The sequence below is a fragment of the Conger conger genome, chromosome 1 (assembly GCF_963514075.1).
Source record: "Conger conger chromosome 1, fConCon1.1, whole genome shotgun sequence".
In the NCBI taxonomy this organism is placed as follows: domain Eukaryota; kingdom Metazoa; phylum Chordata; class Actinopteri; order Anguilliformes; family Congridae; genus Conger; species Conger conger.
The window spans coordinates 71,836,821-71,864,655 of NC_083760.1; the positions used below are offsets into that span (position 1 = coordinate 71,836,821).

At 40.3% G+C, this 27,835-nt stretch overlaps 5 protein-coding genes across 11 annotated transcripts; all 5 read left to right on the plus strand.

Moving 5' to 3' along the window:
* Positions 1–942: 942 nt before the first annotated feature.
* LOC133109683 (lysosomal thioesterase PPT2-A-like) lies at positions 943–4,889 on the plus strand. Of its 2 annotated transcripts, XM_061219165.1 has the most exons (8): positions 943–1,359; positions 2,086–2,239; positions 2,457–2,552; positions 2,945–3,055; positions 3,188–3,271; positions 3,715–3,799; positions 4,097–4,151; positions 4,239–4,889. In XM_061219165.1, exons 1-8 carry the CDS (start codon positions 1,186–1,188, stop codon positions 4,380–4,382), a joined length of 903 nt encoding a protein of 300 aa, XP_061075149.1. In that variant the 5' UTR covers positions 943–1,185; the 3' UTR covers positions 4,383–4,889. The 2 variants fall into 2 exon arrangements, with proteins under 2 accessions (XP_061075149.1, XP_061075157.1); XM_061219173.1 differs by lacking the exon at positions 2,457–2,552.
* Positions 4,890–5,608: 719 nt separating this feature from the next.
* si:ch73-95l15.5 (uncharacterized) lies at positions 5,609–14,333 on the plus strand. Of its 5 annotated transcripts, none has more exons than XM_061251177.1 (12): positions 5,609–5,689; positions 6,026–6,223; positions 6,943–7,116; positions 7,398–8,434; positions 8,778–8,927; positions 9,865–9,942; positions 10,287–10,403; positions 11,118–11,261; positions 11,660–11,827; positions 11,971–12,162; positions 12,557–12,748; positions 12,864–14,333. In XM_061251177.1, exons 3-12 carry the CDS (start codon positions 6,948–6,950, stop codon positions 12,966–12,968), a joined length of 2,352 nt encoding a protein of 783 aa, XP_061107161.1. In that variant the 5' UTR covers positions 5,609–5,689; positions 6,026–6,223; positions 6,943–6,947; the 3' UTR covers positions 12,969–14,333. The 5 variants fall into 5 exon arrangements, with proteins under 5 accessions (XP_061107161.1, XP_061107186.1, XP_061107179.1 ...); XM_061251202.1 differs by having other exon boundaries at positions 5,682–5,717; XM_061251195.1 differs by lacking the exon at positions 5,609–5,689 and adding an exon at positions 5,724–5,921.
* Positions 14,334–14,672: 339 nt separating this feature from the next.
* On the plus strand, positions 14,673–19,169 carry tektl1 (tektin like 1). The gene is made up of 8 exons (XM_061217012.1): positions 14,673–15,281; positions 15,430–15,714; positions 15,995–16,099; positions 16,349–16,505; positions 17,155–17,321; positions 17,436–17,531; positions 17,818–17,931; positions 18,387–19,169. Exons 1-8 carry the CDS (start codon positions 14,991–14,993, stop codon positions 18,585–18,587), a joined length of 1,416 nt encoding a protein of 471 aa, XP_061072996.1. The 5' UTR covers positions 14,673–14,990; the 3' UTR covers positions 18,588–19,169.
* Positions 19,170–20,331: 1,162 nt separating this feature from the next.
* Positions 20,332–25,130, plus strand: LOC133137943 (small ribosomal subunit protein uS7-like). 2 transcript variants are annotated; one of them, XM_061256369.1, is made up of 6 exons: positions 20,332–20,470; positions 21,000–21,105; positions 23,440–23,649; positions 24,032–24,160; positions 24,619–24,717; positions 25,012–25,130. In XM_061256369.1, coding segments are annotated over exons 1-6 (615 nt in total). In that variant the 5' UTR covers positions 20,332–20,468; the 3' UTR covers positions 25,081–25,130. The 2 variants fall into 2 exon arrangements, with proteins under 2 accessions (XP_061112353.1, XP_061112362.1); XM_061256378.1 differs by lacking the exon at positions 20,332–20,470 and adding an exon at positions 20,518–20,866.
* Positions 25,131–26,217: 1,087 nt separating this feature from the next.
* Positions 26,218–27,571, plus strand: lypc (ly6 domain containing, pigment cell). Its single transcript, XM_061230415.1, has 3 exons — positions 26,218–26,269; positions 26,670–26,789; positions 27,181–27,571. Exons 1-3 carry the CDS (start codon positions 26,218–26,220, stop codon positions 27,411–27,413), a joined length of 405 nt encoding a protein of 134 aa, XP_061086399.1. The 3' UTR covers positions 27,414–27,571.
* Positions 27,572–27,835: the final 264 nt, after the last annotated feature.

The window sequence follows — 27,835 nt, forward strand, 5'->3', positions numbered from 1 at the left end:
AAACTACTAAGTATCTATTAATACTGAGCAGATGCGCACCGGGGCTGCAGATCCCCGAGCTTTATACGCAGGGATTTATTTATACGCATAAATAGAGGGGACAAACATAAATTATATATGTATACAATATTTCACTTTTTACGATTTTATACTATTTTGTAATTGGTTTCTGCCATTTATATACGCATTGGGATTTCAAATATCAGAAAAATGGGAAGAAGAAACCTCACGAAACCTGACCGTGTAAAAATAAACTGATGGCAGAGAGAACATGTCACGTTTCATGTTTGTCACGTAATGTCTCCTGTCTAGTTATTGTCTTATTTACGTTATTGTCATGTCACGTATTTTATTAGTCTAGTCTCGCCACGTTTTTATGTTTTATTTCTTATTTCGTTTCATTGTCATGTCATGTTATGTTTCATGTTTAGTTCTTGTTACCATTTATTTCTTAGTCTTGCCATGTCATTTTATATAGTTTATTGTCATAATTTCGCAAACTTATTTTGTCACGATTTATGTTGTCTCATGTTATGCTGTTCCGTTCATTGTTTAGCATGCCCTTTTTTTCTGTCTTTCTGCAAACCTTGCATTCATGCTTTTTCTCTCTCTCCCTTTCTGTCACTCACGCTTCCCTAACTGTTTCAATTTCCCTTGTCTACTTACTAATCTTCTAACGCTAGATCAGGATTTGGTAATACTAACATTCTAACCATGTGTCCATGTTACCTTACGTTTCTTGTGCATGTAATTTACTAATTTACTAACGCTAGGGCAGGATAGGTATATTACTAACGATTACTAATTATCTCGTTAACTTGTCAATCCTCGACACCTGATTTCCATTCTCATGCTGCTCTCAAGCTAATTGTCTACACCTGTCTACACCTGCATAGAGCTCAGTGTCATGACGTGGCGAAATTGTTGCCTCCTGCGCATCAGTGCATGCGTTAGCGGGTTTGTCAAGTCCTTGTCTGCCCGTTACGATCCAAGCCTGTTTATTGACCAAAGATTATTTCCCTCTTTTGTTCCTGTACCACGACTTCAAGACTGCCTTCTCCCTCGGTACTGTACTTTGGTTTTGGCTGGATTTTACGTGCTTGGGAAGAAAACTGCCTTTGGAATCAGTTTATTTTATTTACTATAATAACTCGACACTTGTACTTATATCTTTTCGTGCATTTGATGATGCTAGCATCTGGTTTCCGTGACACCAGGAACGGAGTTTCTGAGTTGCTCTGCATGCTCCTTAGTGTCTCCGTTGCAGCCAATGTTGTCGGTTACAAGCCAGTCATTATTGTCCACGGTCTATTCGACGGCCCCAAAGAGCTTTCTGGCTTGGAATGCTTTATCAATAAGGTGAGCGATTTAGCCAATTAATTCATATAACGATTGTCATCCGAGATGTACACTAACCTGAAGTTATGAAGTCATAAAAATGGTAGTTTGACCAGTTCTGAGGAAGTATCAACCTGATTGCATGGTTTTCTTTAATGCAAAGTTTCAGTTACATAATGTATTAGTTCTTTACTTTTTGTCTATTTCACTTATTGCTTGTGCTCAGTTTCTCTTCCTCACTCTGTTTGAGAGTGGGGTTTTTTATTTATTTTGGTGTATTGAAATTTCCTGGTGTGAGACCTGACCTGAAGGTGAACTAGTGTGAACTTGAAGGCTGGACAAGCACACAGTTTCACTGCAGTGCTCCGAGAGCAAGAGTAAATTACCCGGTGTGGATTCTGAATCCAAATTGTGGTGGAAATGAAGGTGAAAGCTCACGTTGAAAATGATTCCTACATATAAGTTGTCAGTGCCCACTCCCACAGTATTCACTTAATAGGGAGACAACAAGCCAGAGTAAGAGAATCATGCAGTTTAGTGCTTATTTGCCATTGTGCCATTCAATTTTTAAAAATACCATGGTGTCCCTGTACAGTACCCGTGCCGTTTACAATGCTAAATATGGCATACCAATGCCATTAATTTATTGTGCACTATACATGCCTCAAAATGTTTGCTGCAAAACAATTGCTGTTCTCTGCTGTTCCGTGTCAATGTATCCCCCTCTCACTAACCTCCACCTCTCAGTCTCATCCAGGAACAAATGTGACAGTGATTGACCTATTTGACTACAAATCCAGCTTAAAGCCATTGTGGAAACAAGTGGAGGGCTTCAAACAGGCTGTGCTCCCCATCCTGAAAAATAGTGTGGATGGTGTCCACCTCATCTGCTTCTCCCAAGGTTTTTACTGCATGTCTGTCTAACGAGAATGTTACAGCATAATGGTTGAATATTATGTGCACTTCCCCTCTTATTCGCTTTTCTCAATATCACAATGTAAAACATCTGTTGGGGTCTTTAGAAAAATAGTTTATACTTCTCTCCTGAGCTTCAGTGTGTTCTATTGTTTTCCATTCAAATTTAACATGTTGCCCTCTCACCCCTTTTTCTAACACAGGTGGATTGGTGTGTAGAGGAATTATCGCCACTCTTCCAGAGCACAATATTCACTCATTTATTTCACTGTCTTCCCCACTAGGGGGCCAATATGGAGGTCAGTATTGACCGTATTGTCATGAGTCATATTAAGCATAGCCAATACATTTCATAGTCAATGGTATCAAAGAGTGGATATCTTCACTGTGGGGTTTATTGGTTTCACTTTTTTAACTCTCATAATGCTTTATACATACATCCACTGTGCTTACAGAGAAGGGTTTGGAACTTTACAGTGTGAAAGTGTGTATTTTTGCTGTGCTTCAAATGCTCATCCCAACCCAGTACTACTACATTTGTTAATGTTCACCAATATGACTGCCCAGTATGGTAAATGTAATGCTCACAGCCAATTTATTCTTACATTTGCCATGTCTTTCACATAAGGTCAAATCCACTTGTATTGAGTTGTAATTTTTCACAAATGTCTTGTTTCCATGTTTATCACAGAAACGGAATACCTGAAAATACCTCTTTTCTCAAAATTCATAAAGAGACAGGTCCATCAATTCTGCTACTTACCCATGGGACAAAAGATCTCCATCTGCAACTTCTGGAAAGGTAAGGCAGGGTAATCCTGTAATTTGAGTGCTGATTTCCAGTAAAGGCCAAAGGATGAATTGCATCATTCAAATTCATTGTTTGACTTCTACAAATGCTGTGAATACAGATGTTTTCCGGTTTCTCTTCCAGACCCCCACAAAATACACCAGTATGGGAAAAGCAGTGATTATCTAGCAGTGCTGGACAGTGAGAGGATTAACCCCAGTGCAGCAAGTAATACACATTTTTAAGATTCAGTCTATATTGCATGAGAATATTTAAATTATACATTTCAAATTACCAGCAATGGTTTATTTTTTTAAGGACCAGCTGTCAAATTACGTACTCATATTTCAACTGTTCCATCTTTAGTGTGACAGTCACAAGTGCAATTTGTAATTTAAGCCCTAAGGTTTCACCCCTTTTCTTGAGCTTGAAAATGACAAACTCAAAATAAACTGCATTTTGATTACTAATCATTGCAAAAAAAAAAAAAAAAAAAAAAAAATGCAATAGGCACCTCATTATTGGTCATGATCAAGTCAATGTCAGTATCAATTGCCATTAGTCACATTTTGCTGAATAGAATTATAGAAACAAATTGAGTGCAAAAATCTTAAACTATAATTTAAAAAGCCTAAAAGCTCAATTCACTAATTTAATCTTTGTTTTGTTAGTTTGGAAGAAGAACTTCCTGCGCATTAGGAAACTGGTTTTGATTGGAGGACCAGATGATGGGGTGATCACTCCTTGGCAGTCCAGGTCTGAAAGCTCTACCTCTTCATTTTCACATTGATTTTCTCAGACACTTCAGGTTTCCCTCTACTGTCAAGGATTTAATCTGCTGATAACCATTTTTCTCCTAGTAGGAAGTAATTTACCTTGTATGCTGTTTGGGGGCTTAGGGCTGACATTTAAAATGTTTCTTCCCTTCTGTTACCATGTAAAGTGCTGTGAAAGGTGCTATGCAAATAAAATTGAATAAGTCTCTTTCCAGGCCTCTCTGTATGTCTGCCATCTGTCTGTTTGAGGTCATGCTCATGTTGGCTCTTTCAACAGCCATTTTGGGTTTTATGATGAAAATGAAGATGTTGTTGAGATGAAGGACCAGGATGTGAGTTAAATGTTGTACACCTTTTATTATTATTTTTTTTTTATTTATTACTATATGCTTATGGCATTTTGTTTTCCCATGTACCAGGTGTATGTGAAGGATGTGTTTGGGCTGAAGACACTGGATGCTAGAGGAGACTTGGTTGTGTGTGTGTTTTCTGGAGTGAAGCATACCAGTTGGCACTCCAATGAAACGGTGTACTATGGCTGCATAGATAAGTGGCTCACATAAAGCGTGATCATTGTGACCGGCTAAACCATGCTATGCACATATTACTGCAGAGTGATCATGTTTGCATGTGTGTGCACAAGCATGAACACAAACTTGCTTTTGTTCTCATTTCATGGTTTCTGATAACATTAATAGTGGTAGAAATAAAGTTGAAGGGCTTTTCAAAGAATACATTATTTACACATGGAAATTTAAATCAAAGTTCTAATACACATAGATTATAGTCAAAAGCATTCTTTTTGGTTTTCTTAAACTTCTATATTGTTTCAAAAATGCAATAGTCTTATTCATAAGGCATAGTGATCCTATTGCTCTCTCTGATGCTTGTTAAGGTTACAACTCGTGGTAAATTACAGGGATGCAAATGGAATGTAAGGGGAAATCAAATGTTGCACATGAAATCATAATGCATTTAGTTTTTTCTGTGCTGTAATGGCCTAACAATTTATTGTTGGTTGGGGAAATGACATGCCTGTATTTCAGAGGCTATCATGCAACCAGAAACAAAACAACCTCAATTTACTCACCATGCAGGTGTCGCAGAACTAGAATTCACTTCACTGATAGCCATGAAACTTTAGTTGAAGTGGTCAAATATTTTGATGTATTCATATTGTTGTGCCTTCCTTTGAGAATTAAAAAAATACATTTCAAAAGTGTTGTGTGTTGTGCTTTACATGTTTTGTAACACATCAAGTGTGTGGATTTCTTGGTACAATTCTCCAACAAGTTAATCTTTTAAATCTTATTCTCAATAAGTGATTGCTCATTTAAATGTATTTTCATTTTAGTTTGCAGGAATCAAATGTATTTGCGCGTGTCTTAAAAAAGGCACTGTTTAAAATGTATAATTTTTTACAGAAGTCATGTGAACCATACAAATCCATAAGTTTTAATAAAGCCTAAATAAGGTGCAGTACGGATACCATACAAATGGGCTTTGCTGCTGTTTGTCTGCCACATGTAAAAGCCTGTTTACTTTGCTAGTCCCTTTCTCAGGCAGTGAATAACCTGTGCTTCATGGAACTGGGCAGGGAGTGTGCATGCATTTTGTTTGTAAATTATTAGCGATGTTTGCAGAAACACTATAAATTATTTTCATGTGAAAAGTAGACCGCAAAATTGTTTGACAACAAAACATGTGAGTAGCAGTAGCCCACGTGAAACGATAATGAAAAACGCATTTAAGAACTGTACAAAGGCAACTACATTGTGTCTTGGACATAAAAACAGGTATTGGTGATGACGTCAGCAAGGTAGAATACACGTCCCGCTCCTTGCGTGCACGACTGTTCCTGGTTGAAATTGTAAGAAACATTTAATTTACTCCCTAGTGTAAGTCCTTCGTGTCATCGTGTTTCTGTAATTCTTCTCGAGGGAATTGATAGAGTTTAAACGTTAGCTACCTGATAGTTTCGGACGTCCGAAACTGTACACGTTTACGGCAGAGGATGTGAGTTTCCGTGTTTGACTAGAGAACGCGAGACACTGAAGCCAGATTAAAAAATGCCGAATGTTCACAGAAAGTGTGCGTAATGGGTATTCAAATTTGTTTTTAATTATTGTAATGGTTAATTATTTTGTGTATTGATTTGTGGATTGATATTCTGTTAATTGCAGATTGCGTGTTTCTGTGCTTTCAGGACATACATTTGTGTTGATTTGTTCGCTGAAAAGTCAAACACCTGGCGTATAGCAACAAGATCAAGAATTTGGCTGCGGGAACGAAGCGTAAATCAAATCTGTGGTCGTCGCAACCTACATAAAGAGTGAAAAGGTTTGATTGTTCAAGCCACGTCTGTCGTTGGTTGTGGTCGCACAGCTTCTACCGGGGGTGAAAGGTAAACTTCTGAACTTCTGCCAGTGACAGCACTAGTGTTCCGGATATAATCCGTGTTTGAGAATCGGCGAACCTAAAAGCTAAACTCAATTATTAATGTGAACGTGTATTAGAAACCGCGACAGTTTGGTGGTGGCAGGGGCTGAGTTGTTTTCCGAATAAGTTGCTATAGATAGTTTGTGCTTACACTGCCAGTGTGCTTCAAGGTCGCTGTGAGCTGCCATGTCTGTGTGCAGTTTACTACTGTCAACATGGACTCATAGCTGTCTCTGAAAGCGCTGTACAAACTCGCTGCGTTAAGATAAACTGCTGTTTTTACTAATCCCATATTTGTCAGTTCTAAATCCGCAGCACGGTCCTCAATACAGCCGAGATAATCTCAAACGTGCAAATGAACTGGCATTTAATTTCATCATATGCTGCCCAGTTGTTCGTCAGTTTGTTGACTTGACTGAAACATTAGCTACGTTTCTATTCAAAGTGGATGCGAAAGATCAACCAATAAATAAAATAAAAACTAATTAATTCTGGTCATCAGGAAATGTCTCACATTAGGCTACATATTGTGCATTTTTTAAATATTCTTGTTGTCTCTGAGACTCATTTGGAGCAATTGCTGGATTAGTTACATTTGAGTAGAATTTCGAACAGTTAATTGTTTGCTTAATAAAGACATTAACCTGAACTTAATTTAAGGAGAGTTTTGAAATGTCCTTGTAGGCACAATGACAACAAGAGGCAAGGACAGGGGGTGCCGTGTGTGTGGAGGGACTCTGCACGGTAACCAAAGGCGATGGCTGTTCGGAGGGCAGAAGAAGGGTGGTCTGCTACAAACTGCAAATGATTCCCACTCCAAAGGAAGTTTGGCAGGTTCTGCCTGGAGCAGCCCATTAGGTGAGAGAGAATGTCAAACGTCCACAACGGCATTTTTATGATTCTCTAAATAACATGAGTGTATTTATAAAAATACATTGACTTGATGTCATGCAAAGGCTACCTTAAAACATGTACATAATTAGTTTTGTTTTTTTTGGAAAGGGGTAGTGGTCCCTATTCATACACACACACACACATACAAACACACAGTTGTTTATATGGATATCCCTAAAGCAAGTCCCGTGGGTACAAGGCAACTTTGTTCTCATCCTGTCATCTTTATGTTCCTTTCTTCTCAGGTAGCACTCTTTCACTGGGCTCATCTCTCTCTCTCTCAAAGTCTTCTTCCCTGTCGTCCCCCTACAGAGGAGCTGACTTGCTCGCTATTCTAACACACATATTAGGACATACTGTACCAAGGGGCGATAGGCGGGGGGAGTTTCTGTGTGGGAAATGTGTGTCGGTTTTAGAGCGTGTGTTTAAATTTGACACTGTCATTGCCCGAGTCAAAGTCTTATCGCTGGAGAGGCTGCAGAAGCTGAACCAGGAGAGGAACAAGACCAGAAAGTGGATGTGCAGTGTATACAGGCAGCATAACCCCCAGGATCGGAAAATGAGGGGGGGCTCCAGCGAGGAAGAGGATGGAGGAGGAAGTGGGACAGAGATAGGCATAGGGGATACATATAGGGAATTGCTGAGGAAAAATATGGCTCTGTCTGAATTTGAATGCTGGTCAGAAAAATGGGACTCCTGCCCTTATTTCAGGAGAACGGGTAAGAGATGCAAGAAGGGAAAAAACTGCGAAGGATGCGACTCTCTGAGGGTGTCTGATTCAGACTATGAGTCTGTATGTGGAGTTCCCCGTCGCCTACCCTTTCAGCCTTTCTCCCCATTGCCCCTCTCTCGGGATAAGTCCCAAAGCATGCCACTGCAGTGGTCAAGGGTGCCATCTGTCAGCTCCAGCACCATCTCTCGGGGTAGCTCTTGCATCTCCTTAGCTGGGCCTTCTCACGCAGACTCCATCCAATCCTTGGACTCGCTGGATGGAAATTACCACTTCGATTTGTCAGAGGAGCCCTCTGTCAACTTGGAGAAAGTGCTGAGAGAGTTAAGAGATGTAGTGGCCAGGCCAGTCAGCTCGCCAGTAGGGAGCCGGATTCCGGTTTTGGGCAGAATGAAGAGAGGACTTCAGAGAGGTGCAGCAGATCTGTCAGAGATGGAGGTAGCTAGGGTGCTGAGTTTTGGAGCAGGGGATGACCTGGGAGAAGAAGTGGATGGAGAGCTCAAAGATGTTTTGACTGAACTGAGAGATGAATTCATCCCGCTACACAGAGAGGTAAGAACAAAGGCTTTCAAATTCTTTATCTTAAATGTATTTCCAAACTGCAAATATAAGGCATAATGATAAGATAGCTGAAGTTAAAAATGAAATCAGAGCATAAATGTTTTTTCACAAACCAAATTATTTGATTGCTTAAAATGAACATACAGTGACCTTTTTTGTAATGGATTTTAGCAATCTCTGTGATTTGCCACCTGACCTGAGTGACTCGACAGACAACTGCAGAAGAATTAATTATGGAAATCCTCTATGTCTGCTTCTGCTAATCTTTGCATGCAGTTCATATGATACAGCAAGTAGAGGCTTGTGTAAATCTCCTCTTCCATTTTGTATACAGAGAAGTGCCAGTCACATGCACATTGCTGTCAGGCAGCTTAAAGGACAACTGGATCAATCTCTTTCACGTATAAAGACCCTAGAGTCACAACTCAAGGATGCAAGCACACCTACACAGAGTGATGACAGTCAGTCAAATGAATTGCTCATGGTGAGTATTGAAAATTGTGGGAGAAAGTGGACAGTCTCATCGTCATTTTTCATTTTCAAAATAGTTTTTGTTGTCAAATATGGACTGAGTTGTATTGTTGGCTTTAGCTAAAACTACACTTGTGAAATGTTGTAGAATCTAGTATAATGGCTTTACATTTTATACATCCTGTAGTAGGAGACCATGTTTGCCAACCGCTGTAATATACAGAATGCAATATGTGACTGACATTACGCTTTCCTTGAAGTATTTCTGACCCATAGAGTTATTTTGTGGCCTGTAGACACTTTTTTGTTTGAGTGTGCACTTGCAGCATGACTTGGCATCTAATGTTATCTGCATGTATAGCATTCAGTTTCACTACTGTCACATAATTCAAAATGTTTTGAAACCTCAAATAATTCCCCCATATACATTGCAACTAAAGTAGCATGAACACACATTACTAAACTAGTACTCTTTGGTTGTTGGTACACCTTTTGTCCAGAGTTAAAAGAGTAGTTGAGGTATTATAAATGCAGTGCAAGAGATTATTATGTAGTACTATATAATTACCGTAGTGCAGTGTTATTCACAGTGAAGGTGTGTCTGGTCTGAGGGTGCAGTAACGCACACGTACACTCGCCACACCCTGGAATCTTCCCCTACCGGAGGAGTTTGCCTCAGGCTGAAGTAGATCCAAATTAAGGAAATCATTATCTAACAAATACAGGTTTGGACTGTAGTATACTCTCTCTCTGTCGTCTATGGTGATTTCGGTATAGCTTGTTTCTACTGACATGATAGAGAATGGGTAAGAGATGCAAGAAGGGAAAATACTGCGACTCTCTGAGGGTGTCCGATTCAGACTATGAGTCGGTATGTGGAGTTCCCCGTTGCCTACCCCCAGACAGAATAAATGGAACAGGTAGTCTATATCCCCATCTGCTTTTTTCAGCCCCCACACATGGACAGCGAGAAGATGCTGCTTCAGACCATGGGTGACACGCTGCACCGTAGAGATAAGGTTATACAGGTATAGCTCTGCATGTAAAAGCCATCATGTTTCATTCATCATTATTCATTTGTATGTATTATCCATGTGTAGTCTGTTAGAGATTTAAAAATTTTGCATAATACTCTTATCAGAGATTGTTAGCAGGGAGATTATTGCACTCAGCATTTATTCCTCTTGCTGTTTAAATATTTGAATATTGGAACTTTCAGTTTATTCTAGCAAGGAGAGAAATTACCTCTTCTTTAAAATATATTTGTTTCCACTGAGCAATCTGACAAAGCTTTACTTATACTATGGTTGTTTAGCTGGGTCTTCCTGTCATTCCTGACATTGCCGTGACTGACACCCTCTGTGCCCTTCAGGACTGTGTGGCTTGCATCAGTAAGCTTTGCACTGGGGCAGGAGTCAGTGCAGATGTAAGCAACAGGCTGATAGATGAACTGACAAACACACTTAAAACCATACAGACCGACTCTGAGGTATGAACAACATGCCCGCCATGGTTAAGAATATTAGTTTGTCTCTTTTGAAGATGTTGTGGGCATTTAAATATGCCTTTGGAACATGTTTTGACCATTGGGTGGCGTATCCAAGTACAACAAGTGAAGCTTCCTGCAGCCTCATAACACATTTTGGTCATGCCCTTGGCAAATGGCAGGCAGCATGAGCAACTCCTCTGGCCAATCAGGTGCCTGCAACTTGCCTGGGCCAGTTAGGAGCACAGTCCTCTAGCACAATGGCTGCATATCTGAAGTGATGAACTGCACAGTAAAAAGACTCAATGCACCTTCAACAGATGGTTTGCTAGTCTCTCTCATACTATAACATAACATAACATAATGTGATAGTGAGACATTCAGTCCAGCAAAGCTCACCCTTTCCTACCACTAAAGTGTACCTACTGCTTAGATTCCTAAAAGCTAAATAGTATCTAGCACCATATCAAGCCTGGTCTTGAAAGCCCCCAGTGTCTCTCCTTTCCTGATTGAGACATTTTGCAGTAGTGGTAATGGTGCCTGTAAGTATGATTTGGCATTGCATATTGTGAGAAAAAGGAAACATTTGTTCATTTAAAAAAACTCAATTTCAAAGTCAATTTTTATTTTCTTCCAATTAAAAGCATGTGTAGCATTGCTTGCTTGAATATTGGTGTTTGTTTTATGTTGGGGAATACTGCATGTCTTCCCTACCAGCGAGTCCAGGAGTTCTCAAAGCTGAAGGAGAGGGAGCAGGGGATGGAGAGAGAGATGGAGGCTCTGAGACAGGCTGCAAGTGAGAGAGAGAGAGATCTAAATGTACTGAACACAGTGTTGCTGGGAAGCCAGGACATCATCAATGTGAGTAGGCTTATCCACATGGCTTGGGCCAGTCTTGGGTCTTTATATATGTTGTTCTATTGAACCAGATTGGTTCTCTCCATTCTCATCCTGCAGACCATGAGAACTGATTTTAATTACATTTGCATAAAAGTACAGTAATGGGGTTTGATTGAGTTCAATCAGTACTAGGCTAAATTAATTGGTCAGCACAGTACTGCACCAAAATGTTTTTTGATACATTTACATACTGGTGTAAAATGGGGAAACTGCAGACCTGGCTTTAAAGGACTGACGGGTGTGAAATCTATGTCAACAAGATCAACTTGGCATATGTATGGGTCACGAGATGGGTAAGTTTAACAAACACCGTCTCAGTTCACACAGTTTGCATAGCCTTGCCACTCCTCTCCTCTCAGGAGCTGAGGGTGGAACTTGGAGAACGGGATAAAGTCCAGAGGGAGGAGCAGCAGGAGAAGGAGGCGTGGAGAGAGCGAGACCAGGCCATGATGGCCATTCTGAAGGAGAAAGAGGCACTCACTAGCTCCCTGAAGGAAGCACTGGAGAGCTCTCGGAGGGATGTACAGGTCAGAACGAACCTATGTACATAATGTAAATCTCTTCCTTAGCCTTATTGACCAAAGATGTCATTATTTGTAATTATTCCGTCAAATATAATTATACTTCTAAGAATTATCTTGTGAGGAAAATGTTTTCACCTCCTCCACAGGCTCTTTCAGACTCTGTGATTGGCCAAGGGGTGTCAGGCGGTGGGGCTGAAGTTGCCCTGGCCTATCAGCTCAAAGAGAAGGAGACATTGCTGGCAGGCTGGCTGAGGGACAGAGAGGAGGAGAGTGCTTCTTTATGGCAGGAGTTTGCTCAACTCACTGCAGCCCTGGAGGACAGTGAGACTCTGATGCAGGTGTGAATGCGATTTATGGTGGCAATTCCTTTGTATGTCATTCAGTCTCTTACTCTCTATAATTATGCATTATCATATCAGATAATGCATAATAACATAATCCTCAAAGTTTACTCTAGGTCTGTGATGAGGATTCTGTCCCACTAACCCACTCAGACAGACTGTGCGTTTAATGAAAACTGTTCCTGGATCACAAGATTCCAGGAGTGAAGTCAAATCTTGTGAAATTGTACTAATGTTTACACACCAGCAGCAGGTCCTGTTGTAATGTGTCCTGCATTCATTTTTCTGGTTTAAAGGAATCTTAATCATAGTAAAAATCTGACGTATCATACGGTGGCCTTTGTGTTCATGATTTGAGTTTCCAAACTGAGTGCTCCCTCCCCTACCATAGACGCAGAGAGCCAGTCACACTGAGACCATGTCCATGCTCTCTGAGCAGCTGAGAGAGGCACAGAAGGCCCTGCGGCAAAGAGAGAGAGAGATCAAGGAGACTGAGAGAGAGCGGCAGGAAGAGAGAGAGGGGAGGGACGGGGAGCTGAGGAAGCTAAGAGAGAGTCTGGAGAAGAGGGATGAGCTAATACAGGTATGATATGCTCTTTGTCATATGAATGTGTATCACTGTTATTTTAATACGTAATAATGCTGTAATTGGGATGATGACTCTTGTTCTCTCTCTCATTCTCTTGTGGAAAAAATAGCAAGTTCTCTTGCACACTGAGGAGCGAGACCACCAGCTCATGGAACTGCAACGGAGCATCCGGACCAAAACAGCACCTCAGACCGCTATCAAACACACGCTGTGAGGGCGACCGGGCCACAGATCCAGGGAAAGGTTGCACTACTTGTTCTCCACCAAGTAATTGCTTCAATATGAACACACAGGATATGCTATTGGAATTATTCCAGGTGTACATTTTAAGTGACTTCTGAATACATAATGAATATTTAATACATAATATATATTTGATCACACGTTTTCATCGTGAATCAAGTGCAAATGTACAGGGGGTTCATTTTCTTTTCTGATTTTCTTTTTGTAATCTTTCAGTTTTTATTGAAATAGGTGGTACAGTCTGTCATGATGAATTGAATTGGAAAAGGGATCATTATATTTATTAATAATGTGATGCTGTATGAGTGTATGGTAAAATTCACTTCAGTGACTACGGTGGTTGAATGATACCTCATTGTAACTGGAAGCAATGCCAGCTTGTAAAGCATTCCTTTGGGTGGCCTTTCCATGCACTTTATAAAGTAACATGCTTTAACCAATTCACTCATAACATAACATCCAACTGATCATATTATTTGGGAACTACTTTAAAAGAACAGTCTCACAGCCTGTGCTTTTCCAATGCCCTAATCACTTGGGGAGTCACAAGAGTTCTTGCACAACTGTCCTGTTGATGGCATTGTTATGCTTTGCTACTGTTCTAGGGTCTATGGTATACTGTGTTTTTGGGCCATATAATAATTAACGGAAGACAGGGCAGTATAGAGATGTGTCAATTATTTTGCTGCTTGATTTTGTTTTAGTTTTTTTTAATTCAGAATTTTAACAGGGATTTGGGGATTAAGGCATACTCTTAAATGGCACAGAAATGTACAGAAAAGTTGAAAATGAAAAAAAACTTCTTGACTTCTTCAATTTTAAGTTGCCAGCAAGTCTATTACTCTATCAGTGGTTTGGTAATTGGGCATTTTTCATTACTTTTTAAAAGAATATCACTGCCATACTTTCTCAGTGTAGTTCACCAATGAACACACACACTAACGTGGTAATGAGTGTGGGCAATGACTGCTGCATGTTACATCTAAATACCTTGTGAGTACCTGTGCAAGCTTTGACTTGAATCAACCAATTAAGTCATTGTAATTGAAGCAGAATTAAAACTAGCATACCCTGCAGTTTTTCAGCACTGAAATAGTGCTTCTCTGCTCTTTAGCACTTCAAAATAACTGGTGATCTGTATAGTAAATTGTAATGTGCATAAAAGCAACTATAAACTGTGTTTTATTTCAGTTACGTAAACAATGACAGTCCCCAATATATCCATCAGGCCAATGATCCAAGATGATGTACAGTACACTCTGCAATATCCTCCAGGGTTGTACCACACGTTGCTATTACAGTCTTCCTGGATTCATTAAAATGTTTTACAAAGCCATCCAGCTTTAGTATGCGTCTGCTTTCTTTGATGTAAAAAAATGCTGGTTGTCTGAAATTCTTGAACGTGAGACTGTGTGTCTGCAGGTCACCATGCCTAGATTTTAATTAATTCTCAGTGAATGGATTTACAATCTGTTCGTAAAATCGAAACCTTTCACCTATAACTAATTTACTCCCGTGCAACACAATCTTCAGTATAATGTGGGAGCACCCAGCTGGCCGGCCTACCCTTGTCACTCGACCCACGTTACCCAATCACAATCTGTACCGATGTTTCCAGTTACTGGAGGAACTGTTGCTTTGGTGACAATGCTTTGACACTAAGGAGAATGCGACGTTGCTGAGAGGTAGACATGAGTTTCGTTGAAGTTAATTTCATTTAAACTCGTTTATTCGAGCTCTCGTAATGTTTTAGTTCCGCTAATTAAAGAAACAGAATGATTGTTTAACGACGCTTGTGAATATACATGTTGCGGACCATTTCTTCGTTGTTGGCTTAGTCTTAATATGTATTTCTAGCTGACTTTTAAAATACTTAAAGTATTTTAATATACATTTGAGACATTTAGCAGGCGCTCTAATCCGTAGCAGGTTTTATCAGTACAAATAGTTTTTTTTAAAGGTTTCTGTGTAAATACTGGAATATAGCCTACCGATGGAGCCAGTCTCGCTCGCATCTTTGACCATCGGTCCACAGTCGTGGCGAGAAAGATCGAAGCATTCTATCCGTCGTGCGGAGGAACTGATACGGCAGTCAGATGCCAGAAGATCCCGCTCTGCCAGTCCGTTTCGGTCACGCAGCTGCACAGTAGGCCGACTATCTCATGCAAATACTCCTGTCCCTTTGGAATTAAATGAAGCAGAAAAAAGATCGAGGAAGCACAGCGACAATGGCAATAGTACACAGCTAATCCACAAGGTCAGACCAATGACGACAGGGACTACGGTGAGTGGCTCGACAGTGGGTATGTATCGGTGTTCAACTTCACCAAATTTCCTTTCCATAGGTGTAATGAAAGTTGAGCCGGTGATATCCAAATGAAAACATATTTCTCATATGTGGTCATTTCCAAATTTCCTTCTCTTTTTTCTAGTGCTTCACTCTAGCCTCTGCCCCATTAGTTGCCCCCTTTCCCCCACCCTGTCTGAGGGAGCAGTGCGCAGACGCCAGTGTGAGGGCTGCTGGGGAATACATGCGTGAAGTCAGAGGGGTGGAGGGGCAGTTACGTAGACAGGCCTGTAGAGTTGGTCAGGAAAGTGTAAAGCTAGAGAGGGAGAGGGGGTATTTGGAGAGAATGCTGAGATCCCTAAGGAAAGAGCTGCTGGTGAACCAGAGAAGTTTGGAGGAGAGGACATCGAGACCACCTACCACGGAGAAGGTGAGCGTGGTGTCATCTGTATTTCCTGCCTGTTTTAACTGTAAAATGGAGTTACTACTGAGTGACTTCATTGTAGTAAAATTTCACAGAAATAATTATTGTGCTGAGCTACCCATTACCACCACAAAGGACATAATGCTTGACCTAAGTACGTGGGCCATCCACTTGGAAAGTCAACATTGGGCTGTCCCCTATGTTGTAGTCACAGCAAAGGTGAAGTGATGTAGATTATTGATGAAGAAATGGCAACCTGCCTGCTCTTCTCTTTGGCTTGTCTCAGGGCAGAGATGGTGCAGACAGACTGCTGGACCGTGAGAAGAAGGAGCTGTCTGAGCTAAAGGCTCAGCTGGAGGGGACACTGAGAGACACACTCACACAGCTACAGGTGCTGACGACCTTCACCCAAAAATAGGAACAAACTAAACGAAATGAATTAGAAGTAAAACACTTTAGTCAAATACCTTTCACATAATTCAACTGCATCAACCCAACCAGACTGTCAACATCAGATTCAGGCTTGTCTTCTCCAGTAAAAGTTTCTCCTGTGCACATCCTGCCAACCTCTGTAAATATTTGATAACCTACAACCTGTTATCACGCATTGTCACGTCTGTCTCTCCTCTTACTCTCTCAGGCCCTCAGTCAAAGCAATAAGCTGTTACTGGAGTGTGCTAGTGAGAGATCCTGTGTTTTGGATCTTCTCCCACATAGTGCAATTAATTCAGCTGGAGGCCGCTGCACCCCTTCCCAAGTTACCATGAAACCGGACCCCACAGGACCCTACACCCCAGGTAGTGTCATGACTATAGTAGACTATTCAGCTGAGATTCACCTCATCCTCTTTCTATGGGCATGCATTGAGCATAAATACTTGCATACTTTTCAGAATGCATAGAAGTGCAGCAACTAATGGTGGATGTATACAGATCTGTTCAGAACTCAAGTAAATGAAATTGAATGCTTATTGAAATTCTCTGGATGTGTTTTTGCATACCTGGAAGGATAAAAAGAATGCAGCATGAATTGCCCATACTTTTCATTCATATAAGTATTTTATGTTTGAAAATAATTATTTTGGTAAAGTTGCTGGTTAACAAGTATTTTGTTTAGCATTACACTTCAGCATATTCTCTTATCCAGAACAACTTACACAAATTTTTTGCGTATTGTCCATTTATACAGCAGGATACTGAAGCAGGTACTCAGAGGTACAGGGATCAAACCCACAACCTTTGGACTGAGCCCAGCTCCCATACCATTATACTATGCTGCCATATAGTTCTAGTGAATTATGTTCACTAAAAACACTATTAGAAATCTAGTCAATTTTGCATGCCCATGCACAGCATTGTATGTATTCATCAATGTGCTATGAATACTAAGCAAACTGCATGCAAGTATGCATTTTGGCAAACAGTCTCTTATCTCTTGCTCTGACAGAATGTAAGCAGGCAATGGAATCCTCAAACTCGGCCCTCACCCAATCACAACTGCTGAGGGAACAGATTCGGTGTTTGATTGGTGAGGCTATTGCGCGCCAAAAATCAGCCCACCAATTGGTGAATGAAGGCCTGGTGAAGAAAATAGCCGAGACGGTCAGCCTGAAGGTATGGGACACGGTGTTGAGTTTCTTCATGTGCGAAATTTCAGTTCAAGTATTCTGTATCTGTAGCCTCCAACAGACCAAAACCACAACAAAACCCCTCCTTCTCCTCTTTCAGCAAAACCTCTCACTCAGCTCAGCCTCAGCCAGGCAGGCAATTTACCGCAAGCAAAGACAACTGAACTGCATTCAGCACAGCCATGACAGAGCACTGGTCAGTATGTGTGTGTTTGTGTGGATTCTTTCACCAAATGTCCAGTATTTACATACCATATTGAGTTACATAGAATGGAATCTCAGACTGATATTTGAAATATTGAAAATGTTTAGTTTTTCCATGTGCATGAAATGCTTACTTAGTGCAGACCTTGCAGGGCCTGGGCCTGTAGTACATGTCCATGTTAGTAAGAGTAGCTCTGTGCAAGGTGTGCAAAGGTGCAGCTGTGCTCATGATAGAGGACCACCCTATATATTGTGTTTGTCTTTATTCCTTTGAACAGGGTCCAGTGTCCCGTGCAGATCTGTTGTCCAGAGAAAGACTTGACAGGCCATTAGTCCAGGTCTACCACCGACACCCTGGCACTCAGTTGCCAGAAGCCATGCACCTCATACAGGTAATGTAACCTGAGAAATTGTATTGGCAGTGAACACTACCGCTGTGTATTTGAGGGACTGACGAGGCCAGTGCGCACACCATGGCAGAACATGTTTATTTAATGAATATTTCTCAAGCACATTTACTGTGTGTAAGCAACACTCTTTTTAAATTTGTTTTTAAAAGGAGTGAGTCTTTTACATTTGTTTTGTGTTCATCTGGCATAAGTAAAATAAATGTAAATATATTTTTAGGTGGCATTATGTTATGTATTATTCAACACAACTTTATAATGGCAACATTTGTAATGCCTTGGCTGTTGCTAGAGAGCATTCAGCAGTGCTTGCTTGAGCACAGGTTATCATCTTGCTGTCCCTAGCAAGTACAACTGTTTTCTCTTATATTTGTCTTAGGAGTAGCGCACGTTACATCTTAAGAGTAAATTCTACAGTGTATTTGTCATCTCCTCCTCAGGGTGGCGCTGTGGTGCAGCGATGTTTGCTCTCTTCAGGCGGAGAGCTGGCTCAGCTGTGCGGCACTCGACTGAAGTTAATGGAGGACATGCGAGGGAAGGGGGCAGCAGCCCAGGTGGACTCCTCCGTTGTGAGGCTCCGCCGTCGCCTGTTAGACCGGCGAATGATGCCTAGTTTCTTTCTACAAGGCACATCTGCGTAGGGTATTTCTCCAAACAGACATCCTCCTTTGTGCCACTCGTATTTCTTGCAGCAGCTCGTAATTACTTTCTGTGGAAAAATTCCTGGAAATTGCACACCAGAAAAATGTTTGGCTAGGTGTACCAAATGTTAAAATGTATAAATGCTTGAAAACTTGGGTTATACAGTAGACTGAATGTATTACACAAATCTTGGCCTTTGGGACCCAGTGTATGATGACTGTAAGTCTAAACTACCTCTTAAAAATTGAATATCAGTTTGTTTCTCAATAATACCTAGATATTCAATCAGTTAAATTTACTGCTACAATAAAATGAAGTTAGCACACAATGCCAGAATTAGTCGTATACATCATGATTATATACAGTAGGAGTCATTCCATGCTATGCAAGACAAAAAAGTCTGTTGTCTTGTGTTTAAACTTAACTGCTATTTTTTCTGCTGATTAGTATACGCAGTGTTTTTGCATAGTTTACATTTATATTTCAATTTCAAATATCCAACTCTCAAGCTTTTGGTATGCTAGAGGGCTGGATTTGTGGTGGTGGCCTTTCAGTTGATGATAAATTGTTGAAAGTGTGTCCATATGTTTTTTGCCTCCTTGTCATTATTGATATAGCTATGAATATACAACAACCGTGAGCACTTTTTTGTAGAAAATGCATTTAATTGACCTTCTTTTTATATAAAGTTTGGAAATTGATCATACCCTAAATTGAATTGTGAGAATGAAGCCAAGGGATCTGACAGCCAATATAGTTTTCCATGGTGTGTTTTAGACAAATAAAACACACAAAGGAAAAATAAAACCCATTGCACAGACAGTGGGAAGGACTAAGTAATGATCAAGGAAAAAAAACACTTTGGCTGTCACTAGACTGCAGGTTACGTCCTTTACAGACCCCATGTGCAATAATCACCTACACACTGTCAGCTCAAGACCAGACACCTATAAACCTCTAAATGCTCATCTCAGGGTTGGAGTGAATTTAACCTTGGCTAGGATATTAGGCTGGGCTGCTTGATGTATGATGGTGATGCAAAACCAGTGTACAATTAAATAAACATGAATAAATCTACATACTGGTCAGTTACCTGTGACACAGCTATATATAATTGACACAGGGGCCGCCAAAGTCACCAAAAACCCAGCTCCTTCTGGTGGCTTCAAGTGCATCTTCCCCTAGCATATTACTGTGGATGTACATTGAATTCTTACCTACTATGAACACCAGAGACACCCATAAACATTTTGTTCACATGCTCTAAACTGAATCCCGAAGATTGTCAGAGGACTAGACTCTGTATTTGCCCATGACTGAAGGGGTCCCAGAGACCCTGAGCAGGAAGTACATGAGATGTGTGAGAACTGGTGACAGCTTCCGCTTACTTGTTCCAATGATTCCTATGGGAGCTGCTCAATGCAGCATGAAGTTCGTGGAGGCTGCCATGGGCCTTTTTCACCAGAGCATGTGCACTGGAGCTGTTTTTGCCACCAGAGCATGCACACTGGGTACCTACACGAGAAGGATTTAAAAAAAAATCATATATCTTCTTGTGTGCGGTTATAATTTAGTGTGAAGAAATTTTAGTACTTTCCAAAATAGCATAAATTCGCCAGGGTAACATCGTAGTTTTGAATGGAATGAATTGAAATAAGCTTTTTGGCACCAGAGGCAAGATGCAATACCTTTGGTAACCACTGGAGGTTGGGGGCTTCTGGGTGAATGTCAATCCCTGGCCAACTGGTTTGAACAGAATTTCTGGTTTTGCGATGCACAGCTTTGTCCTGACTGAAACACGTGTAAATAATATTGACACTAAATGCGCTCCATATATTTCCGGTGCTCGCAACCTCAGCCCGTGAGAATTGTTGAGTTACATGTGAGTTAATCGGAGCATTGTTAACGCGTTAAAGGGTTTGTAGTATATCGAAAACGAAGGGATGTATTTAAGTTGATAGCGACTAATTGTAGCCACCCTGTATTGTTGGGAATTGGCTGGGTAGTGTTCTAGCAGTTGCCTATTTGTAGTCATAATGTGTTTCCTAACTTTACATTTTGTCTGCAAAGTTGACGTATTCTTACGAGTTTCTCCAAATAATTCGGATAAGATTTAGCGACACGCAGTCGGACGGAACACGAGCATACTAGCGCCGAATGCAGAAGTAGTACTATCACTAATCGCGAATTTCGACCAGCAGCTAAATATAAATTGTATGCGTCACGTAAGGGAGGGTAGTTACGAGTTTGAACTTTGAAGACTGTTGTAACACAGCACGTAATTGACTTTAATTTTTTAAATTTTATTTTATCGAGAATGCACTTTCGCATAACGTTTTACTGAGACAGAACTGAAGGAATTGGGACTGGTACACCAGTTTATGGTTGGAAAATCTATTCTTTCCGTGCAGGATGAGTGATTTGTGTGCTGTTCCGGCTATTGCGGAGTCTCCTGAGATCAAACTCTTCGGGAAATGGAGCACTGATGATGTGCAAATCAGTGATATGTCTCTGCAGGTAACGCCATGGCCTGTTTGACAACTTATTTTGTCGGGGTTTGTAACATCCAAGATTTGCCTGTAGCCTAGATGGTCAATTATCTCTGGAACTTGAACTATAATCTATAAAGGCCTGTCGATTGCTGTTCGGTAGGGCTGTGGTATGAGCATGCTGATCAATGTGTGAAATGTCTTTCCTGCGTAAACACCATTTTTTTGGGTTCAAATTATGTCTTTGTGATTTCAATTCTATCTACATCGGCATTATATATGCTTTTATTCAGTAGGCTTAACTTATTTGTCTTCCTCCCTACCCATCTGTGTATGGTTGCATTCTAGAACTTGATTGTTAGCGAGCATCAATTGTAGCAATTCATGTTGTGAATGTATTAAGTGTTTTGGTAGTTCAGGGTTACATTGCTTGAAGTGCTTATCAGTTTTCAGGGGTTTCCCTTTTGAAATTTTTTAAAAACTGAATATAAATGTTTTGTCCGAACCAAAATCTTCCTCAAACAATTCCACAAACGGTTTAATGTACAGCTGTGTTCAGGAAAATGGCAGTATAACATCAGTAACCTCATGAACCACTTATTAGTAGTAGTATGTTTCTGCATGGCAAATAATTTACTTGTAGATGTAGTAGTGTAATAGAAAAACAACAGACCCAACTGTCATGACATGCACGCTGCTTGTTCTGAGTAATTGACTCATTCATTGAAAGAGGCGTTTTCAGAATAATAGCAGTGTGGCGTTTAATTAGAGAATTCATTAATTCAATGTAAAAACATGTGCCGTTAATTGCCCTTTATTAAGGAAGAAGGGACGCAAATGTTTCACACGTTGTTATAAAATATATTTCCTGAATTGCTAAGTTAAATGGGCCATTCCAAAAATCGTTCGGAGGAACAACGTCATGTCATTAAAAAGTTGATTGGAGAGGGGAAAATGTATAAAGTGCAGGAAATTGTAGGATGCTCAGCTAAAATGATCGCAAAGATTCAGCCATTCATCAGCTCCAGAAAGATCAAAGATGATCTACAATTACCTGTAAGTGCTATTAGTCAGAAGAGGTTTGATTGAAGCTAAGCTATCGGCAAGAAGCCCCCATGAAGCACCATTGTTGAAAAAATGGCATGCGCAGAGTCGGTAAAAATTCAATGGAACACATTGATTGGTCCGAAGAGAAATGGCGTATCATTCTGTCGACTGACGAGAGCAAAATTGTTATTTTCGGGTCTCGTGGTCGTCAACAGTACGTCAGACAACCCCTGTGTACTGAATTCAAGCCACAGTACACTGTGAAGACAGTGAAGCATGGTGGTGCAAAAATCATGGTATGGGGATGTTTTTCATGCTACAGTGTTGGGTTCGTATACCAGGGATCATGGCTCAGTTTGAATACATCAACATACTTGGTTCCAGACAAAAATGATTGGGGTAATTGAGTGGCCAGCTCAATCCCCCTGACCTCAACCCCATTGAAAACTTGTAGGGTGACATTAAAAATTCAGTTTTTGAAGCAAAACCCAAAAATTCACAGGAACTGTGGAATGTAGTTTGTTCATCCTGGGGTGAAATGCCTCAAAAAAACAATGGTTATGCAACTAAATATTAGTTCAGTAATTTAAAGTGAAGTTAAATTGTTAATTTCTTCAGTTTATAAGTGTTTGAGTTTGAAGAGAAATGTCAACACTGCCATTTTTTTCACAGATGAATATTCCCTTTGCTTCCTGTAAAAGAATAACGCAGACTTGAGAATTTGCTAATGCTTTGATTTGGAATTGAATGTGTAATGTTTCCACTATATTTGAAATATGGAACTAAAAGCTATTGAAATATATTTGCACTTTATGCACTTTTTCTAATGCACTGCTATTTATTTGAACACAACTGTATATATTATGAATCTCTTGATTTCAGAAACTAGTATACATGAAATGCTTCTGATTTTAGATTAAGACTAGTTGTAAATGTTTTTGTGCTTTTATCCACATTTCTCTGTATACAATATTCATGTGATTTGTAATTCTTCCCACTCATATATTACTTGCCCTTGGAATGTCTGAGTATTTCCCTGTGCATATTATCTTTCTGAAGGTTGGTAGATTGTGTTTTGTGAGACAGTTGGTCTTTTTACAAGCTGGCAAAGTATGATCAGGACACCACTTTGCATGGATCCCAAGATCCAACAGCTGGTTTTGACACTTTGAACATGGTCAGTCAGTTTTATAGTGGTGAACGTAATCATTCGAATGTATGAACACTGTAACTGTACTTTTTGAATTGGTGTAATGCCCTGGAATTTTAATGATGTATGGAATGTAATAATTTAGTGTGTTCGTTCCTTGACTAGGACTATATTGCTGTAAAAGAGAAGTATGCAAAGTACCTTCCACACTCTGGGGGCCGCTATGCAGCAAAGCGTTTCCGCAAGGCACAGTGCCCCATCGTCGAACGCCTCGCCAACGCCATGATGATGCATGGCCGCAACAATGGCAAGAAGCTAATGACTGTACGCATTGTGAAGCACTCCTTTGAAATCATTCACCTGCTTACAGGAGAGGTAATTATTTATTCACCATACTTTACAAATACAATTGCCATTCTGCCACCATAGTTTGAGACCTTTATGTACTTGGATATACCTTACAAAGTACAATTAACACCTTTTTTAAATGTCATTTTTTTTTTTTTTTTTTTTTTTTTTCATTTCCCTGATTCAGTTGGTTATTTGGATGCAACTGGCTAAGTATCTTAACAGCACTATGTGGCATACCCCTCTATAATCCTACTTTTAAACACACAGTATCCTGATCAATCAAGTTCCTCATTTAGATGCTACCAGTTGACTTTTTCCAATATAATCATTGTGTGTACACCTGTGGTCACTGGCAATGCCATTTGTCAGTTCAATTTAAGCCCCCCCCATTGTCCTCCACTGTCAGAACCCCCTTCAGGTTCTAGTAAATGCCGTGATCAGCAGTGGACCCCGTGAGGACTCTACTCGCATTGGCCGTGCTGGAACTGTGAGGAGACAGGCTGTGGATGTCTCACCTCTACGAAGAGTCAACCAGGTCTGAGACAGTGCACACCAGACCCCTGCTGTTTCGCTCTTACTGCACCATAAATATTGCTTGCATGTCCTTGTGTTATATCCTGGCTGCAGACTTATGTGGCTGTATTACTGGTACTGACTTGAAGATGATCTCATCCAGTGTGATCATAAACTGCAGTGTTACTACTGTAGAATAGAACCCCTCAGTTTTCAAACAGTTATACACAGTTTGGATTTCTTCAATAGTGGACAGAACGTATCTACTGAATTGTGATGTATTGACATTGCAAACATTGAGCCACTGGTACATGATTGACTGTCTCTTAATACTGTGCAACAGAGTGGAATCGCTTGCCAGGACATGTAGTGGAGGCAGAAATGCCAACACCCATTTCAGATCTCGGTTAGGGGCCAAAATGCCATGACTAGGGTTTGACCACTATGTGCTAAACTCTGCCCTTGCTCTCTTCACATCAGGCTGTTTGGCTGCTGTGTACAGGTGCCAGAGAAGCTGCTTTCAGGAACATAAAAACTATTGCAGAGTGTCTCGCTGATGAGCTCATTAATGCAGCTAAGGTATGGCCTTGAAAGACAGATCTGATCAAATCTCAGCTCATTTTAGATTCTGTTTAAATATGGCAGATTTATTGGCTATCACTGTTTGATGCAGCAATATTTTGTGAATATTTTCCATATGTACCATCAGATGAAGTTCAATACCTTGTATGGGAACATACAAAATGCCATTTTTGAACAGCTGGAACTGAACATTTGAATTGTAACATTATTATTGGTTGAACTGTAGTACATAGTTCTGTATGCTACAAACTGGCACAAAAGATTCTAAACCCCAAAATTTTCTTTTGTCAGGGTTCATCAAATTCATATGCCATTAAGAAGAAAGACGAGTTGGAAAGGGTGGCAAAGTCCAACCGTTAAATATGCTGTCCCTTTCTATGACTGCAAGAAATAAAATTGGCAAAAACGTCCACTGCTGCTTCTGGTTTTTTTTTTTTTGGGGGGGGAGAGGGGTTTAGTTAAAATGTGTGATTAATGCGTGTTAAGATTTGGTTGAGTGGGTTGGAAGAAAATGTAGTCTTATGGGGCTTCACTTAAATTGGAGTAAACTGAAATGGTGCTGTTTGTCCATCTGCCTAGAATTGCAACGTGGCAGGGGTGCTGTAACATTCATTTTTGAAAATAGATTGCACAATATGGGCTAGTGCATATTGTAGCATTCCTGTGTATTCTTATTGAAATGCATGGGTACTACAATCCCTTAATCGGAATACAAAATTCACAAAGCTTGCACTGTATCGCAGCTCTCCCCATCTGATTCCCACACCATCCACCTCCCTTTACTAGTCACAAGATTCCAAGTCACTTGACAGTCTTACGGCTCAACTTTATGCCTTTCATTAACAAATCAAGGTTAACTTCATCAGCTTCTTGCTCCACAACACCATCTACTTCCATCTCAGTTCATTCTTCTTAAAGGCATGAGCACACAATGCTATCCAGGAATAAACTACTAACCCTTTCTCAGCCAAGTGATGGTCAGCATACCCTTAGTGTTTGACAATTTGGGATAGTGTGTATATATAGTGCGTATCAGGCCTGGCTCTCAAATTTATATCTGAAAAATTGTTTACAAAACATCTTTGAAAATTCCTCTACAAAGTTTGATTCAGTAAAGTTACAGTAGGTACTTCAGTGCCGTCATTAGATTGCTAACATCCTAAATCAAATTAGGCTTGTGGGGTGGGTACTTATTCCAGCATAATATAGAAAAAAAGGTACATAGAGCAAGCATCTGGACAGTCTCACAGAGTGAGGGAGAGTGACACTGCGGTCTGATCTGACCTCAGGATACAGTAGCAGCAATCAAGATACTGAAACAAAAGGAGATTGTGATTTATTAATCTGTCAATTAAGAGGACATAGACATGTAATGTTTTGAAGATGATATAAGAAGCTTCAGATCACAACTCAGAAAAAAGAAGACAAAGGAAAGCACTGATAAGTTTGAGTGGAATACAGAAAGAGCAACATTCCTGAGGAGTGCGGATAGCCGATATGTCTCGTCTAATTTGTTTAGTACTTTTTCTTTGTCTGCTCCCCTTTGCTGGTGAGTAAACAGTGAGTGTGGCGCTGCGGTTTAGTGAGATCACGTTGACTGCTTGGTCCCTTGTGCGTTAAGAAATACAGATGGTTTATGATTATGGAAGTTTGTTACTGCAATGCAAATGAGTGTGTGTATTTGTATGCATTGTTTTCGCATCTCTCTGGTAAAGGTAAACACATTTTGTTAGCCTGACGCTATCCTTTCTACCCACCAGCTAGTTTTCACTGATTGTTCATATCTATATAAACTTTGACGTATCTATTCAGTTACAATGTATGTGTTGAAATGCCTTACTTTATATCCATATTCATACATTGTCATGTCTGTGTACGCAGCCTAAGGTGTACATAATTTTTCTCTCTCTCTCTCTCTCTCTCTCTCACTCACTCTCCCTCTCTCTCAGTCCCTCTGTATTGTTTCACTTGTGTGTTTCCTACAATCTCTCCACTGGACTGCATCAAGTACCCACAGAAGTGCCCTCCAGGGCAGCTCTGTCTGTCTAGCGCAGCAGTCGGCAAACGAGGTGAAAATAGACACAATTTCTTTTGGACATGCGATGACAGCCAGGTTGTGATGTACAAAGAGGCTGATAAATGTTATGGTACTAGTGATATCTGAAGCAATAAATGGGCAACAGAAAGTGCAGCCTTATTCAACTTAAGTCCAATAACTAAGAGTCTCTAAGGTGGCTGAAAGTTGAAGCAAGCAATGCCAACCATACAATTAATAAACTATTCAGAGCTTAGAGGCCAGGGAAACCAGTGGAAACTAGGCCTCCGGAGCTGAACTCCCACCTATCCAGCAAAGTTCAGTTTTTTTTTTACTGACTTTCTAAAGTTCAGCTTTGATGATGTGGTGAATTTGATTTATCAATGTGTCTATCTAAATAATACCTCCTCTGTTCCAATGCGCAGGAGACTTCCGTGTGGTCCTGTATGAGAAAAGCTGTATTCTCTCCTCTCTCTGCGGTATCAGTGGAGAAAAATATGCCATGGGCATAAACTTCACCTTCACCAATGAGTGCTGCAGCACTAACCTGTGCAACGGGGCCACTTCCAACGCTGCTTCCATTTGGACGGGCTACCCATTCCATCTTCTCCTCTCCTTTTCTTGTATCCTGGTGATGGATTCAAAAGTCCTATCTTAAACCAGAGACATCACCTAAATACACACAATATAAGGACAGAAACATTTGCCAATGAAGTTGCATTTTTAAAGAAGTGATTCAAAGCATCAGGCAAGCAGTTGCAGGTCCTGGAAATGCCCTGAAGTATTTAATGTGATACTCAAACTCACTGTAGATTGTCTTAAAATTGTCCAAGGGAGACAGCAGATCATTTTCATGCTAGAAACCTGTTATCTTATGGTGCTTTCCAGAGAACATACTTAGGGCCTTTCTCTGTGAAATACTTAGTGGCATCCTGACAGTTAATATTGAAGATGAATTTGTAAGATTTACTCGTATGTCTTCTATTTGAATATGTTTAAATAGACAATGTTTAATAGGACATATCAAGAGCAAATATTTTTCTTCTGTCACTTCACATGGAACAACACTTATGCTAACAA